The following is an 18640-nucleotide window of genomic DNA, read 5'->3' as shown; positions in this document are numbered from 1 at the left end:
CAGAAGAACATTTCTAAAGTTACAAATATCATAAAAATTATAACCAAACCTACCGGCTTGGTTGGCGCAGTGGTAAAGGCGACAGGATGGACCACCTACTGTTGCGATAGTCGTGAGTTCGAATCCTGCTGAGAAATAGTCTTAAATTCGTATTTAAGTTGGTCACTCTCCAGTCGGTAGACTTAATGCCGACGACTGTGGTTCGGAGCCCACGTTAAGGGTGTAGGTCCAGTCCGGATAAACATTTAGTTGGTAAAAGGAGACTTTAAAATATATACAAAAATATATAACCTATCCATTTAATATGTCCCGTCACAAAATGAATCATTCTAAACTAACGATAATCTCCCGACACATCATATTTTTCTCTGAACAGAACATTCCATATTTAATAGTATTCTTCAAAAAAAACGCTGCTTCATGAAAAAAACCAGAAATAGGATGCAATTGCGTTAATTTCGATTAAAAATAAACAAGTGAACGACGGAATGGGTTCATCGATCACAGGTGTCCGTCTCATATTGGACAGCAACCAAATTATATTTGGACTAAGTAATAATTCTAAACAAAGACTGGCTAAAAATATTGTCTGATCTAAATCGTAGGACGTATAGGGAATATTACAAGTTCTTAAAATAGCACCATCAATGAATTAAGAGAAGAAGAGAATTAATTTTCAAAGAAGGAAAGTTTATTTCTCGTTGGGTTTTACGTTTTTACTTATACTTAATCATGAACAACCACAAACGTATATTAAAAACATATATATATATATATATATATATATATATATATATATATATATATATATATATATATATATATATATATATATACTCTTTGCGGGATATTATGACTATTGCAACGGTGCTGATTTATTTGACATAAACACAACTATACACAAAATCGTTCTATCACAAATACACAGTTTAAATTACACAAATATACATGGGTGTGCCCAACCAAAAGGTGTTAATAAGGTAAATTGGTGGGCTGAATTCAACAGCCCGTTTTTAAAATTGGTTATAGTTTTCGAAACAGTTAATAAATTCATTATTTTATTATTTTCGGCCATTAATGGTCATTTATTGAATTAAAAAGCATGAATCTGAGGATGATTAATTAACAGAGGATGAATTGAGTTTTATATACTGCTTGAGATCTATTATACGCATTAGGGTGCAGCAAATCTTATTTGAATGACTCAATCTGATTCAACTTAAAATATATTTATAAATAATTATGTATGGTGAATCAAGATATACATCCACTGAAACTATTTGAGAATTAGTCGGCCTAAAAAAATACCAAAAAAAAAAGTTTGTAATGCCGATCGTTAAACATAATTAATTATATTATGTGAACACTCAATTAGAGAGGACCATCTGCAAGACATAACAAGGTAATTTTGTGTCTTGTAAAACTGTAAAGTTGTAAGTAAAATTCTTAAAGTTAGGTATAATTATAAAAATTGCTGTTTCTGGCTGTCACTTGTTTTAGTAGAAAAAGCTAAAGGAATGGCCACTGACTACTAGTTGGTATTAGTAACTACAACTCTGATAAAGTTAGTGTTTTAAAAGAAACTTGAAAGCAGAGTAGCATGGCACCACACCGTATAGAAAGGCGATTTTCTGAATAAATTCGCTAAAGCCATACCATGCAAGAAATTATTAAAAATTTTTGAAGTATTTTCTAGTCTATTAAATTCGATGGTTTTGACTTATCTTTGGCTATACAGTGATGTAGTTATTGAATACTCAATATCTCGACATTTTTTAATTTTTCGTTTTTTGATTTGAAATAATCTGCCGCTAGAGCCCATCAAGCACTTTTAGAAATATACGGTAATACTGATTCGTCATTCAATGGTGATTTTGAAGTTAATGATGAACGGCTTGGAGGAACAAAAGTTCAAAAGTTCGAAGAATGAATTGCAAAAGTTACTGGATGAAAACCTAGCTCAAAAGAATGAGTAGTTACATCGTTCTTTCGTCGCAGAATCCTTGGTATAGTTTTACGACATATACTTAAGTTTTGTGGGAAAAAATCAAGATGTGCAGAAAATGTTTTTCAAAAGATATTCGTGTTCTAATCTGGTAGTAACTTTGTAATCCGGTGATTTAGAGTTATCGAGAAAGTTGCGAATAACACTTTGAATGTCAGCCATTAATTTTAATTAATTTTGATTGAATATCAGGTCGGACAAATATTCCTTCTTTGATTTTTGCATATGACAGTTTGGGAACAGCTTGGTTAAATACTGGGAAATCGGTCTTTCGCGATAGGGCGCTTTGACAAAGCACTTAATCAGGTCAAGTTTAATGTAAAGAGGTGATAATAAGATAGCAACATTTCGTGAATACAGATTGCATTCCAAACAATACACCAATAACCTGTAATGAATATGTAAATCAATTAACATTTCGAAATTAATTAAAATTAATTTATATATTATAACACTATCACGCATCAGAGCCACATTTTCAGCGGTACGAGACGTCCGTTGTCTTTCAGAACGAGGTCTGTCTGCTGTCGTATCGTTCTGCCGAAAATTCGCATGTAAACGATAAATTCTGGTTCTGTGAGACACTGAACGATTAGGATATTTTTGACGCAATTTTGAGTACGCTGAGTGACATTAATGGAACGATTATTTTCAATAAATATTGTGACTATTTCTGCTCGTTCTTGTGGCGTATATTTACCCATAATAAAATTTGGACGTCTACACAATACAATGGTTAAAGCGAAATTGAGCAAAATGGTAGTGGGACTTTTGCTCCACCTTTTCTTTGAAGAATGGCAAAATGAGTGATTTTCTATTTCTGTATACAATGATTTCTGTTTTGATACGATTGTGTAAATGTATAATCCAGAACTATTCCTAGATATTGCGCCGTAAAGTTGTTAATTATTTGTATTCTTTTTAATATCGCATTAAATTAAGCACCTATTTCTTGTTTGTTTGTTATTGGATTCATTTTTAAATAAAAATCACACACTTCCAGATGAGTACTACCTGACAGGAATTTGTTTTACATACCACTTATATAAATATTCCTTAACAGCATTTAAATGATCGATGAGTGCATTTTCGTCCTCTTCTAAATCGAAGCTCTAATATACGCACTGATGCTTCAACCTTTTGTTTCAGAAAAATCGGGCACATAAACAAATCATGCATTAAAAATGGTTGCGGCATTTCTGTTAGGCTAATCCCTGCAGAAATTCAGTAATGACTCTGTGCCTCCTTATTACCTCCTTTATTACCCAGGGACACCTGAAAGAAGCGATTCGTCTAAATAAAGCGATATTATCTAAAAGAGCCATTATTAGGTCATTGGATGTATTTTGAACAAATGGAATCAGAAAGCACTATGTCTGGTTTGTACACTGGATGCGATAGGAGCTTCCGTTAGAATTGCAACAGTATATACTTCTCAGTTCTTGTAACGTGTAGCCAAACATTATCATGCAAGAGTATGACTTAGCGTCTGTTACTCGCTATTGCTGGTCTTTCTTGCAACAATAAACATTGAATGTTTTCAACTGACGTCAGTAGACATTTAGAGTAACAGTTTCATACAGTTTGCTGATCCCATCATATACACATTAATAACTATGAATATTCCCCACTCAGCATCTACTTTTTGCGCTTGAGATTCTCATAATAAATTTATTTTTCATTGCATAACATACGCCACAAAAAAATTATTTTTGCATCGAAAGCGATGAAACCGTAATGTTCAAATGGTTTGAAATCGCATTTTAAGTAAAATCCTGGCGCAGTTATTCTTCCCTTTTGAAGTCTTTTCTGTTGGATATGGGGAAACTATTCTAAAAGTTCCTTGACAGTTTGAGCTAGATTTTCATCCAATAAGTTTTACAATTCATAGTCTTCAAACTTTTGTGATCCTCCGAGCCATTCTTCATCAATGACTTCAAAATCACCACTAAGCATCATCACCGTATATTTCTAAAAATGTTTAATGGGCTTTAGCAGGATAAATGTTGAACGTTCAATAACTACATCACTATATAGTCAAAGGAACATCAAAACCATCGAATTTAATAGACTAGAAGATACTTCAAAAACTTTCAATAATTTCTTGCATTAGCGAATTTATTCAGAAAATCGTCTTTCTATAGGATATTATAGTTTCTGTACGATGCTTTCAAGTTTATTTTGAAACACTAATTCGCCTTCGCCTTGTCTACTGAACTAGAAAGCTGACTAAGTAAAACAAGTGATAGCCAGAAACAGCAATCTTTATCGTTATACCTAACTCTAGGAATTTTACTAAGACGCAAAATTGCCTTGTTGTGTCTTGTAGATGGTCGTTTATAATTCACTTTAATATAACTAATTCTATTTAACGATATGCATTAAAAACAATTTTTTTCGGTATTAATGTTTGATTTCGGTATCTATTTTTAGGCCGAATAATTTTCGTACAGTTTCAGTGTGATAATAAGATACATCTTGATTCACGCCACATAATTATTTGTAAATATATTTTAAGTTGAATCAATTGAATCATTCAAATAAGATCAAATTCCAATATTTATAGAATAGTATTTAACTGACATAAAAATATGTTTTAACCCAATTTATTTCTATTTATCACCTTTATATTCCTAGAAATTGTCAGTGCTACCATATATTCGTCATTTATGACATGATATAGTACTTGGATAAAATCCTAACTAAATTGATGCCTAATACTCAAAAATTATTTTATTTATTAGTAAATATTTCATCAATTTATCACATCAAATTTGATAAAATAATTTACAGATTAGTAATCAGTAAATTTTATACCTCTGTATACAATTTTCTTGTAGAACTTTACTTTTTTTAGTATTATAATAGAGATGACAATTTTAATGAAGTATCCAAAAAATATTGTATTTATCGAATGAAATAGATTGATAATTTATTTGATACAATATGAGCAAAAATTACAGCAATCAGCCATGATAAGTTGACCATCAACCAGAGTGAATTTCGTCAGTGCTCATGAATATATCATTTTTTTAGAAGTACTTTATGAATTTATTACCCCAACCACCCAAAAAGTCTTTGGTTTGAAAAATACATCGATTTGTGGAAAAATATAGGTATAATATTATCGATTTTATAGAGATAAGGATCATTTTCAAAAAGCTTAAAATGCTAGCGTCTTCTTGTGAAGCTTTATTATGTGGACAATCTCTGAATCTGTTTGATCAACGAAATCTATTAGTGAAAAGACTGAAATCTATTAGTGAAAAGTACCGATGTAAACAATCGCTATACAACCTAACTTGAATGTTCGATGGTTTTGATATTTATCTACATAAAATGATAGTTTTACATTTAACATTATTGCATTATTCAATATATGCAGTCTCTAATCATGGAATGTACTTTCGACATTCATTACTTTTGTTGCTAGCTTTCCAAAAATCCACCGCTAAAGCCCATCAAATACTTTTAAAAACATTTGGTAATTCTGATCCGTCATACCACAACTGTCAGATTTGATTTCAACGATTTTGATGTCAGTGAAAAAACAACGGTCAGGCAGACCAAAAAAGCAGCAATGCTTATTTGCTTATTCGTCGAAAAGTCAGCTCAAACTCAACAGTAATTGAAAATGTTAATTCGAACATAACATTTTCAATGCTTGCCAGGAAAATACGAACTGTGGCGCATTGTGTCATCATATGCACAAGTGAATCTACTAAGACAATCCCAAAAGTATAAATTTATGGGTCATCAACATCGACATCGAAGTGTAGTGTATTATCGAAGTGAGTTGCTAAAACTGAATGAAAATATTATTTCAGATTTCCACCTACGACAATTGAACAAAATATTGCTACAAAAAATACCAGAAATAGCGAGTAGCAAACACAAAGTCAACCTCTTGTATGACAATACTAGGTGACACGTTGCAAGATTTGTGAAGAATACACTTTTTTAATGTCAACTTCTGTTGCACCCATTGTACTAACCAGACACAACACTCTCTAAGCATCACTTGTTCAGATCGATACAGCATTGTTTGACTGCTACACGGTTTCGAAATTCTGAAGAAGAGGGAATACTGAAGAATGGAAAAATGATCATAACACATTCAACCAACAAAAAGATATGAAACCCATAAAAAAATCCATTTTCTACTTCAATAACTGAACTACTATTTATCATCAATATATTATATCGTTAAGCAGACAAGTACTTATATAATTTCACTAAACTCTCTTTTACGCAAGATTTGTTCAAGATTTCTACTCAACACCAGGTTTATGTACGACGCGCCACCATTAGTTCATCAGGTACCACTATACCTCCCGTGTAACACCATTTAACTCGACTTATTGAAATATAATATCCACAATCAGTATTGACCATTTATCAGAAATACGTATAATAATGATGTTAGTCTTTGCATCATCAAGTTATTGTAACAGGTATACAATACTTACCACCATAGAAGTGGCATTCTCAAACCATGTTCATGACCCTTAAACTGAACTAGCTACATGTTCTTAGCGATTACTTCTTGTTCTTTGTAACAGATCTGAATTTCTTTAAGATTTATAACGCAGCATTTTTACGACCAGGTTTTATAGCTTCAAAATATTCATAATAATATTTTTGACATAATATGATATGACACTAAACCAATTACAACACACACAATTTGATCGGCCAATCACGTTCCATGTTAGTGGCGGCGCCAGGAATTTAAACTAGCCAATCACAATTTGCGATCACAGCGCTACCATTGATTGAACTAAACAAAACATTTCCCCAAGGTCGCCTATACCGTGAAATTCCTATTTTTTCTATGCATTAAACCCCTATTTCAGCTCCTGTCAATTGGACACATTTCCTATAACTAATTTACTTTTATTTATTTTATTTTCTGATAAGTAAAAAAATTATTTAACAATCTAAAATGGACGAAAAATTGCAGAAACATTGTACGACATTCGATCAATCGCTTCGACGAAGCAAACGAGAATTCGAAGCAAAGTTCTCTCAGGAATTGAAACAAAATTGCACTATGGATGATTTCGATATGCTTCGGGTACTAGGATCGGGTTCTTTTGGTATGGTGGTCCTGTGCAGGTAAACGTTCAAAAATCTAAATATTAATAAAGAGTAGTTATTAAATATTATTATAAAATAATTAATAATTATATAACTAAATACATAGTTGCCTTTCAGGATTAATTAGTGCGGAAAAGTTATCGTAATTTAGATGGAATTCCTAAACTATCAACAGATTAATTATCTATTTTAATGATCACATGTTTTGATACCACAAACATATAAATTAAATTCTATTAACTAGCAGCTAGCCTTCACCAAAATATCAAAAAATTCCAAGAATTCGAGAGTACCACAATAAAAACGCACTTCCAAGCCAGCTGTAAAACATAATAAAAGGAAATTCAATCTTGCCGCATTAAATCCAGCGAAAATAAGTAAAAGATATAAAAATAATTGTCACAAATATTTTTAATGAAAGATTAAAGTAAGGTTTATAGGGCAAATTTATAGGTTTATAAATTTAGAAATGCTCAAATGAGATGTTCATTCTTCTAGAACTGTTTAGTTTAGATTTTGTTTTTAATATATTACTTTCAATTTATCATAGGACGGCAAATTTCTTGACAATTTGAGTAACTGTATTAAATAAGCTATTACATTAAAATAAAATAGAATAGAATTAAAAAATACTATTTTATTTCCAAACCAACGTACGTATTTACTTATCCAATATAAATTCACTTTCAAAAAGTTTATCAAAAACATTTTCTATTTCTTAGACAGGCTTCTTTTTGAATATTTTCGCTTGCTGGAGGAATCTGGAAGACCCCCTGAAGCATTCAGCATTAGTACGGTATCATTGAAACGCCCCATTTTCTTTAACATATTTACTCCATTTCTTTATGTCCTGGTGAAATCGTTCACCTTGCACCTCCCAAATTTCCTGGAAAGTTGTCGAGATGGGAACGAACAAAATGTACTTTTAGACTCATTAAGCAACCTAAAGCTTGAAATGCTTTTATCAATCTCTTGAGTTTCTAGTTAAGGTATTTATAATTGCCTAAAAATTTCTCCATGACCTCTATAGTAGCAATCCATTCTTCTTTTTAAAAATCCGTCATGGTCGTAATTAATTGTAGTTCAGTTATAAACCATCTAATGTCTGGTGCGACGGCAAGACTTTCCTTCATATCTGCTTTTTGCTTCTTAGTGTTCTGGAAACTTTTAAATTATGTATTTGAAGCAATCTCCATCTTTTGGAAGTGACTTTACAAATTTCTTCATCAATCTCAACTTTACCTACCAAAAACTTTATGTGAAGGTACCAATGCTTATCGGAGGAAGTTCTTTTCACCGACTTTAAGCTCACTATCTGAAGAGGTCAACTCATTTTGATTTAGTGATCTAGTACACCCAGCTTGTTATCTGATCAACATGTACAAAATATTAAAATCGCTCCATACCTGACAATCAACTGTCATATTTTAATACAAAATAGTTTATACAACGTACAACCATAATATACATTTTAATTTGGCAAAAACCCATTTCAAACTCTTGCAGATTTCTTTGAGATATACGGCAGATGTGAAGCAGAACTGGTTTAAGCCTTCTTTTTAATGAATCTGTGAAAAGACACCATTGTGTTATATCACAGTAGATCATATATATACGTTTTATTAAAATGGTGTCCTGAGATATGGTAACAAGATCTTAGTTCTATTAGAGTTGTATTAAAAATAAGTGATCAAATTACCTAATCACTCACACTATAATTATTTAGAATAGAAAAAATTATAGGAGGTATCAGGATAGTTGTTTTAAACATGTTCAAAATAATGGATCATTCTCCTTCTATATTTTAAAAGTATTCAGCCAGCTATCCTTAGAATTGCTATGTGATACAATGTCAATATAATGATATAACAGTAACAGCAATATATTCTTCTGATTAGAAGCCTTTCCATCGCAAAAGTGTTCTAAGCTTAGAGTATACAGAATTAATATGTTACCAAATAGTGTGTGTTAGGAGGATGTCGATATATTTAATTTATTACTATTTATTACATTGTTACTAGTAGTTACCAACCAACCTACAATTTGTCTTATGTTTATGTGTTAACACTATTGTTAATTATATTACTATTCCTGTTATATACCTCACTACACTACACAAGATCAAATGGTTTGATTCTTTTGAGTCTGTGATCTGTTCTGGTGTTATCCAAGAGTAGTATTACTTTATTCCTCATATCCCCTTGCAATTCTCTCAAATTTCTGAGTGACAGTCGCTATCTGAAAATCTCGATGTAAGTCCTGTAGTATCTCGGTGCACTTACAATACTTTGTAATACTCAGGACTTTGGTCTAGAAAACTTGTATTGTATTCATATTAATTTTCTCGGAACATCCCCAAAATTGTATTTCGTATATCCATATGGGTTTCAATACTTACTTATACACTAACAATTTATCATGTACTGATAATTGTGATATTCTTCCAATTAGCCAATACATTTTCCTAAACTTTAAGAAGGAAACAAAATGATGTAGCATGATTGCTGTCCTGCTATCTTCTGGCCTCCATATACCAAATCCGCACTTTAGTTATGATATCTAATATCGCCAACTAATCTAATGTAGACAACCAGTAGATTACACAGAATTTGTTTGACATGGCTAACCAAGATTTTCTTGTTTGATTTTTTTAATTTTAGGGATAAACGAAATAATAAAACATATGCACTAAAGCTTATGGAAAAAGGTAACGTTATTAAAACGAAACAGTTGGTTCATACAGCTGCAGAAATCAAGTTAATGAAAAATCTAAATTTTCCTTTCATCGTTGATATGCATGGCTTCTTTATGGTAATCCAGTTACTCTTAAAACATACTTGCAATTACATTTAAATACAATTATTATTGCAGGACAAAGTTTATGTAGGTATTTGCATGTCCTTTGCTAATGGTGGAGACATGTTTACCCATTTAAGAGACCTAAAGAAGTTCGACGAACCGCTGGCCAAGTTTTATGCAGCTCAAGTTATTATGGCTTTTGAATATTTCCACTTTTTAGGGGTAGTATATAGGTATGTAGGATTGAAAATGTTCAAGCCACATTTATATTTAAAAATAAGTAACAGTATGTTGGGTTGCATAATCTTTGATAATTTTCATATTTAATATATTCAATGCTCTTCTAATTCTACTCATATTTTCTCAATTCCTGATTCCTGATTCCAAACCAAAATCCACTTCTTCACTATCTGAACTTCCATGACAATAAGAAAACGGTTAAATATTTTACCAGTTTATTAATGATTAATAATAGTTTATAATACGAAAAATAAAAATAAAGGCAGTTGTTTTTATGGTCATTAATGGTTCTAAAAACGTAAATGAATTATCTTGAATTCTATTTTAAACAAACTGAATTCAATACTAATATCACTATACATAACAACAATATGATAGGTTGCATAACAATAACATTAAATACCACACTACATATTAAATTCTAAGATTCTAGATTTTAATCACTAATTTAAATATGATGAAATGTAAAAAAAAAACATTAATTCTTATTTTATAAAATAAATGTGTCACTTAAAAATTACGAGGGAAATCTGATATATTATATAATGCATTATGCCTCGTTATGCAACGCTATATACTGAAAATAATTGGTCATTTAGACTATACCATAAAATTGTAACAGTATTAATCATAAATGAGAGATTAATGCCCATCAAGCTCTCTTATACCCACAAAAATTTTCCTACAAACATTAATATAATTTAAGTAGCAATCATTTTTTATGTATTCTTCCATACAACTTCCACAACTTATTCAACAATTTGTATTCGGCCAATTTGTACCCTAGGTTTTTGATTAAAGTTAACTTGGTACGAGCTCTACAGTTATTAGCCGTACCTAATTCTAAACAAACAAACTGATAGCAGTTATGCATTGGTGTATAATTGAAAAGTTAAATTGTAAATGACAAATTCGCTAAATAAGAGGCTTCGTTAAAAAGCCTTAATTATTCCTTTGACAAGTTTTTCTCTCGTGACCAGACGTAATATTTGCAATACTGGTGTTCTGCGCTGCATATTATATTTTCTATAGAGGAGGTGGAGCCACCACATTTGATAAGTTAATCTCTTAGTCACTACAATTTTAATCCCTGTATCCAGCAGAACTTGTGGATTGGTTTTCTGATGACGTGTACTAGACAATTGTAGATGTTCGACCGTCTTATATTCTTCTTTTGTTAGAATTAAAACATAAAAAAGTTAAGTCTAATTATACTAACAGTATAATTGAAACCCGAATATAATAAAATATGTAGCAATTTGTATTTAGTATTTACTTGATTGTGCATAATCACTACTCATTGATCTTAGAGTTTACAGTGAAAGGGTGGTTAAATTTAATACATATTTATTAAGATGTTAAGTTATACATGGCAGATTATATAAGACGACATTAGACATTATAATTAAATCCACGAGGTGAATGTGTGGTTGGCTAATGGTTCGTGGTCGTCAATCCCAAACTCCCCTTCGAGGGGTAAGGCTGCAGAACATTTCTTCGGATATTTGAAGTTTCGTTAAGCGTCCTGCATCCACATACTGGCACCACGTAATAAATAGCACTATAACTGCTTGGAGGAATATGGATCCGTTCTTAGTTAGGATGATTTGAGGATCTCGCTTTTCTCCATATTAGCAGGATCTGTTTTACCTGGGCGATTTGGGTAACTGCAAGTTTGCTAACTTTCGTGTTTCGGCTCTGACAATGCACGGGTGTTGTTATGCTCTATTCTAGTCAAAGTATATTTGTCTATTTCGACTAGTCTAGTAGGAAGGTGGACCAATTAAAGTTAAGATTAAGGTTAAAGTTGTTCGAATATTATAAAAATTATAAGAGAGTGAGAGAGGGTGGGGGAGAGAGAGACGGATATGTATGTAGAGGTCTTTTATATCCTCAGAGCGAATGATGCCAATTTAGTGGCACTGCCAACCGCTGGTTCTATGTTGTTGTAGCGGTCGCTGAAAATATGTAGGAATGTTCCTTTGTTGCGAGTACTAATTTTGTTTATTGAAATCCTCACTACTATGTTGTGGAAAGAATTTGAACGGGAACAGCAAACACTGATTGGTCTAAAACTTGTTTCTTTCGTTATTATATACTACCTGTGGTAGATTTGACGGGAGGATGGACAGGTATGGCATTGACCTAATCAAGGTTATACGGAAGTGTTAAGGAAATGAATTAATAAAGATGAAAAAGAGAGACAGACGTCGTCGTGCTTGTATGAACCGGTATGTTACTAATCCTCTAATATTACCAATCTTTGAATCCAGGGTGGGTGTATTTGTGCTGGCCCAAAAAGCTTGCTAAAAATATATCAGCGACACCATATACTAATGGCATCGCATTAATTAAAGTTACATCTTGCTCTAGAGATCTCAAACCGGAAAACATTCTAGTAGACTCACAGGGTTATTTGAAAGTTACCGATTTAGGTTTCTGCAAGAAAATTGACAACGCTCGAACATATACATTATGTGGTATGACACGATAAAATAATGTCAAAAATGTAAGTAGTGTCGCTATTTATTTTAGGAACGCCTGAATACCTGGCACCTGAAATAATCCTCAGCCAGGGCTACAACAAATCCGTAGACTGGTGGTCGATGGGCGTGCTGATTTTTGAAATGGCCGCTGGTTATGCACCCTTTTACGCCAGAGACCCTATGAAATTGTACGAGAAGATCGTTTCCGGAAAATATACATGCCCTGTACATTTTTCCAAAGCCTTAAAAGACTTGTTATCTAACATGCTCGTAGTTGATAGGTCAAAAAGGTAAATCTCATTCAGGTGATAAAAAAAACATCTTTATATATTACTTTAAAAAATATCATTTAATTCTTCTACACAAGTGTAGAAATTAATTAGTTTAATCGTCAAATGTATTTGTATTTGTGAGAAGCTTATTTATGTCAGATTTATTTACGACAATAAAAAATACTCATACTGATGTATGAATCCCGTACTCGACTTACTTGTATATTAATGCAAGTTCAACACAATAATAGTAATAAATTAATTTGTAAATTAAGATTGTACTAAGTATACCTAATGTAAGATATAACTAATTTAAAAAAAAATTCATCCCCTTGAAAGACATCCGATGGTGTAAATAAACCGATATATTCCGAGAAGCGTAGTGACCTTGAATTTGACGGAATTTTTGGGTGCATATTTTTACCGATACAAGAAAGTCATCATTGGATAGATATTTCCCTTCCTAGAAATAACTACTATCAGTTTGCAAGTTAAGCCAGCTTACTTTCAAAGGCACCCAAAGGTGGAGCAATGAGCGATAAAATGCGATGTATCCGTTGCCGTATATACCCGTCTACCCTTGTAATTAATTAGTTTTAGTGTGATCAAAGTTAACTTTGCAATTTTTCTTTTTATGATAAGAAAGAAAAATACGCACAACATCAAGTGATAAAACTAAAAATAGAAATTAGGAATAAGATTTCCTAAAATACGTATCTATGTTTATATTAACAAGTATTAACGAACCTGATCTACCTGTTAAATTGGCCCATTTTGATATGTCTCACACAACGGTTTATTAAATTGTATTATTAAGTCACTCAACATACACAGACGCTATTCATCATGGAACGCTCAAAATTGCATTTTCGTTATCCATTTATTTTGTGGTTTGATTTGAAAAAATCTGCTACCGAGACCAATAAAACACTATTAGGAACTTATGGTCATATCCCAATTATCGGTTTTAACTATTTAACAATTGTGATTTTGATGTCAGTGACAATGAACGACCTAGACGACCAAACAGTTCGAAGACAATGAATGCAAGGCTTATTTCAGCAAACCCCAGCTGAAAACACCAAAAGAACTTTCTATTTGCACTTTATATCTATGCAACAACGCAATACAAGCACAAATTTAGTAACCGTTTGCTTCTATAACAAAAGACTGATTATTCAGAGTACTAAATTGTCCCATAAGCCAAGCTAATGAGAATAAATGTAATGATACTAAAAGAATAACAAGAATTTCTCGATTACACTTTTGAATATATGCTTAAAATATGTAACAAGAAAAGTAAGATCAGAAGGAAGATAACCGTAGAACATACTAAAAGGATAATTAAAAGCGCAAAAAGTAGCATTGAAAATAAGCAAAAATATTGAAAACATAAAATATAAAGTGAAAAATTTTAAACATAGAACTTGAAAAAATAAGTAACGAAAACAGAATAAGGATCAATATATATTAGCAAAATTAATGAAAAAACAAAAAACATCCAAATTCAAATAGCCGGATTTAGTATAATATGATTAAAGAACGAAATAAAGGTAATCAAAGACATTAAAACGCGAAATAGAATTTGCCAATAATTGAAAATGGAATCGAGAATACTCCATTCATTCTTATTTAAAGTTTTTCTCATTTCATTCGAAATATAAGTTTTTCCAAAGGCATGTTGATGTTGGTGATCTTGTCGCGGTCATGTTTCTGATAATACTAATATCAAATCATCCTGGCAAATTACACAGTTAAGCAACACATCCAAGTGATCATTTCATTATTAAGGTGTGTTGATTAGAACTGTATATGAAATACTTACTCATATTGTTGATATCTGTTACCTTTACTAATTATACGATTAAATGTTACAAGAAAACATTACGGCGACGATAATTATTGAAGCATTCAACTAAGAAAAATAGTTGACAGTTCAACTCGTGCTTTTCCCTCGGGCTTACTTATCAGTCACACAGAGAAAACAAATATATACTAAACTAATCATGATATTCATTTAATAAACCACACACTACGTTTTGTCAATTTTAGTTAAATTTAGATTAAAATAATGATCTAATTGATCTGATTTGTTTTAACAGTACCGATTAAATTAAAACGAAAACTGATAAATACAAATGACAATTTAACTATTGTAAATGAACTCGATTAACAGTAAATTATTTTTAGATATGGCTTGCTGAAGAATGGGAGTAAAGACGTGAAAGGTCACGAATGGTTTAAGAATGTGGACTTCGATCAGATCCTTGCGAAAAGAGTAATTCCAAGCTACCAGCCTAAAGTCGATAGCGAAACCGACACCCGCTATTTCGACACGTCCGAGAAAATGTTCGAACTCAAGAAATTATCAACTGATCCTTATGAAACCGATTTTAACCAAATGTTTACCCAGTCAATACAAAATGGATAAAGATATTGAAATTCACGATCATCGAATAATATTCTGTAAATATACTTTTTAAAAATGCTGCTATTAATTGTTTTGTTATCAAGTATATTTTATATAAAACTAAGTAGATAGGTAAAAAACATAACTTTTAATATCAAAGTCGACATATCCAAAGAAATCGTTTTATCTCTGAAAATCCTATCAGACTTAAATTTTCATTTCCAATACAGAGTTGCCAAAATATTTGAACAGGAATATTTTCTATCGAATACCACATGAACAAAATCTTATCATAGTTACAATAAGATGATAAAGCGATGATGACAATTAAATAAATTTCATGTAGAATGTTTTAATTCCTAATTATTAATGGTTCGTCAGTACATTTTATCTACACGATTTGAAGAAAATTGAATCATTAAATTTCAAACTTATTGAATAGAATAATTTAAAGTGATCAAGTAAGATGATGACTAAAATGATAAAGCAATGATTGCGATTAATAAATATCGGGTAGAATTTTTTAATTCCTAATTATTAATGGTTTGTCGGTACATGTTATTTGCACAATTTGAAAAAAAATTAATAATCAAATATAACAATTTAAAGTGATGAAGTATAGATCACAAATTCATAAGTTTAAATCTTAAGATACACATATTGCACATGCTCTACTGAGATAAAAATAATAAGTCATTGCCTGTATATTAACTCTAGAATATAGCCACTGGTTAAAGGAATCTATAAATAAAACTACCCGATTCATTGACTCTATTGATATCAAATCACACTGTTATATTAAAGTAACAAATGATTTCACCAAAATATAAAATATCTACCACATTTACTTCTTAAAAAAGTCCCACCTTCTGGGTCAACCACTACACCTCTCAGACTCTCATTCTTATTGAACAAAGTACTACTAGATAACAGCCGAAATTTAATTAATCATAAGAGAGAATACTGAGGACCACAAAATATGGTTCTTCTTGGTCCCACACAAATTCTCATCACACACCTCCCAAATGAGATATATACATATATAAGCTTTATATAAAAAATAAATATGTCATTTTTAAAAACACACAAAAATTTAGTGATTCAATTCAAACAGTCAAATGAACTTTAGGATAATACATTTTGAAACACCATTTATACAAAAAAAAAAACAGTGGTTGGCCCTCATTGCCATATATATCTACTAAAAAATATAATATCTCTTTAAATGTACTTTAAATAAGCTTGTATTAAAACTATGTATATTATAACATATTTGAGACAAATCTTTAAAATTCCTATTATTTTCAAAATGGTTAAAACAGCAATTTTAACAAGTGCAGACTAAATGTGTTAAAATATAAAATGGTGATATATATTAAATATATTTTTAATAACTTTCATGCAAATATTAAATTATTCAAATTAATTTTGGCACCACTTTTCTGTCTTTAGAAGGCTGTTACTAAAATAAATTTGCCCCAAATCATTGCTTTAGTCATACACCTAAATCACACATCCATCTGATTCAATTATTCCAGTCCATTTGGTAGTCTTTCCTATGCTACTGATACATTTCATCCGGTGGAGCTGTATCCTTCAACAAAATTAATTCCTTTATGGGGTATTACAAACAAAACAGAAATTTGTATAATTTAAACTAACGATATGCTAAATAAATCAATTATCTTTCACCTTCAAAACCATTAAATTAAAATTTCAGATAGTTTTTGAAAAATTATTCCAACAGACATTGTACTTACTTTATTGCTTTCACCTTGATGTAGGGTTTGTCTTATAAAAGGGTTAAAAACTTGGGGAGCCAGAGGTGGAATAGCACCCAATTCATTAAAATGTGAAAGTTGCTCTGTTAATTCAATGGTACCTTGTTCGACAACTGTTAATATAACCCACATAGGATCTACAGCAAACATTGTTTTTATTATACAATAATTATAAAAAACTTGTATAGGTACAACATACCTCCAAAATAAGAGCCACTTGGTGTACACGCTCTCCATTTACTTTGATATATTCCTGGGGCTGATGGGCTAGTCATATCTAAACATACATGCACACCTTCTCCTGGATTTAGAGCTGGCAATGACATACTATTAGTTCCAAAATTGTTCCCCTGAGAACACTGAACTGAACAGCCCACTGGCCACTGCTCATTGCCATTGTTACAAATATGCCAATACTTTTGAAACCTTAAAAACCGCCAAACTTTAATAAACAAAAAAATAGCCAACATCAGCAAACAAAACTCACTTAGTGTTTGGTTCTATACTTTCTGTTTCAGTTGCAACTGGATCTGAAACCAATGCCATTGAAGGTAATATATTTGGAGCCTCTATATCAAGATATGAGCAAATAGCAGCTTGCAAATTCCTAAAAATATACACAATATATGACAACTTATCATAACTTTAACCATGATATAATTTTAGCACAAACCAATTATTCATATCCAGAAAAAAAGCAGCAGCAGAATTATTTAAATGGCTGGGGCTACCTAATAGCTTCTGCAACTGCTTTACGAGTTCATCCTTATCAGTAGTGCCCATGCAACTAAACTGTTGTAAAAGGGACTGTTCAATATCAAATGAACCACCTCCATCAGATGAGCCATTATCCACATCCATGTTATATTATTACTAAAAATATAAAACATACACCATATATTACATAAACTATAGCCTTTTTTAAAACATGTATTGTTCTGTTTAGTATTATTGAAATAAGTTGACAAATTCTTAGATCATGTGGTGTGCGTTGATATAAATATCCTTTCTCTAAAAATTAGGCTAAACTATGTATAGGATATCACGTAGCGAACAGGTAAACGTTAAAAATTCGTAAAACACAGAAACATGTAAAATTCGAAATAAAAATTAATACAATTCAAAGAAAAAAAACCTACCTGTAAAAATCAAATTAATGAAAATATATTGAATCTTATCACAAAATGTTTTTCACCATTAACGACATTGACAGAAAAACAAAATGACGTCACAGAACTATGATATGACACTATTTCTGCGACGTTGTCAAATATATTTTTGAAAAAATATAGGGAATTGCCAATTGAAAATTAATCCATAAATATTTAAGATTTATAATGCTATCATGAAGTAATACAAATTACAACATACCTACTAATTACCTTACCTAGGCTTATCCCACAAAACCTCTCCAAGCCAATCTGGCCCATAATAATACATATGGCAACATTGAATCATTGTTGACAGATAGAAAACCGTTAAATCATTTAAATTATTTATAGCATCCTTAACAGTTTTGTATTCTTGTTTCGTAATTAATTGATAAC

At 31.3% G+C, this 18640-nt stretch overlaps 2 protein-coding genes across 6 annotated transcripts in view; one reads left to right on the top strand and one right to left on the bottom strand.

Moving 5' to 3' along the window:
* LOC143206639 (cAMP-dependent protein kinase catalytic subunit) overlaps positions 1-15390 on the top strand; it is a 30099-nt gene extending 14709 nt beyond the window's left edge. For 2 of the 5 annotated variants that reach the window (XM_076419259.1, XM_076419258.1), the window contains exons 2-7: positions 6969-7123; positions 9766-9916; positions 9977-10137; positions 12518-12624; positions 12680-12920; positions 15093-15390. In XM_076419259.1, the coding sequence (XP_076275374.1) occupies positions 7059-7123; positions 9766-9916; positions 9977-10137; positions 12518-12624; positions 12680-12920; positions 15093-15333 (966 nt within the window). In that variant the 5' untranslated portion in view covers positions 6969-7058 and the 3' untranslated portion in view covers positions 15334-15390. Of the gene's footprint in view, positions 1-6838; positions 7124-9765; positions 9917-9976; positions 10138-12517; positions 12625-12679; positions 12921-15092 lie in introns of those variants that run through there. The other 3 variants (XM_076419260.1, XM_076419257.1, XM_076419256.1) reach the window with 2 other exon arrangements.
* Positions 15391-16073: 683 nt separating this feature from the next.
* LOC143206640 (protein ILRUN) lies at positions 16074-18336 on the bottom strand. The gene is made up of 6 exons (XM_076419261.1): positions 18233-18336; positions 17767-17966; positions 17581-17700; positions 17293-17519; positions 17073-17230; positions 16074-16906 (listed from the first exon to the last, which is right to left on the bottom strand). The coding sequence occupies exons 2-6, from the start codon at positions 17952-17954 to the stop codon at positions 16874-16876; spliced, it is 726 nt and encodes a 241-aa protein (XP_076275376.1). The 5' UTR covers positions 17955-17966; positions 18233-18336; the 3' UTR covers positions 16074-16873.
* Between the last annotated feature and the right edge of the window lie 304 nt (positions 18337-18640).

The sequence above is a fragment of the Rhynchophorus ferrugineus genome, unplaced genomic scaffold (genome assembly GCF_030347505.1).
Source record: "Rhynchophorus ferrugineus isolate W39M unplaced genomic scaffold, kcgeb_rfMv2 rfM1, whole genome shotgun sequence".
Taxonomy (NCBI): domain Eukaryota; kingdom Metazoa; phylum Arthropoda; class Insecta; order Coleoptera; family Curculionidae; genus Rhynchophorus; species Rhynchophorus ferrugineus.
The sequence above is the reverse complement of the archived record's forward strand: the minus strand, read 5'-3'. Positions and strand labels throughout refer to the sequence as shown.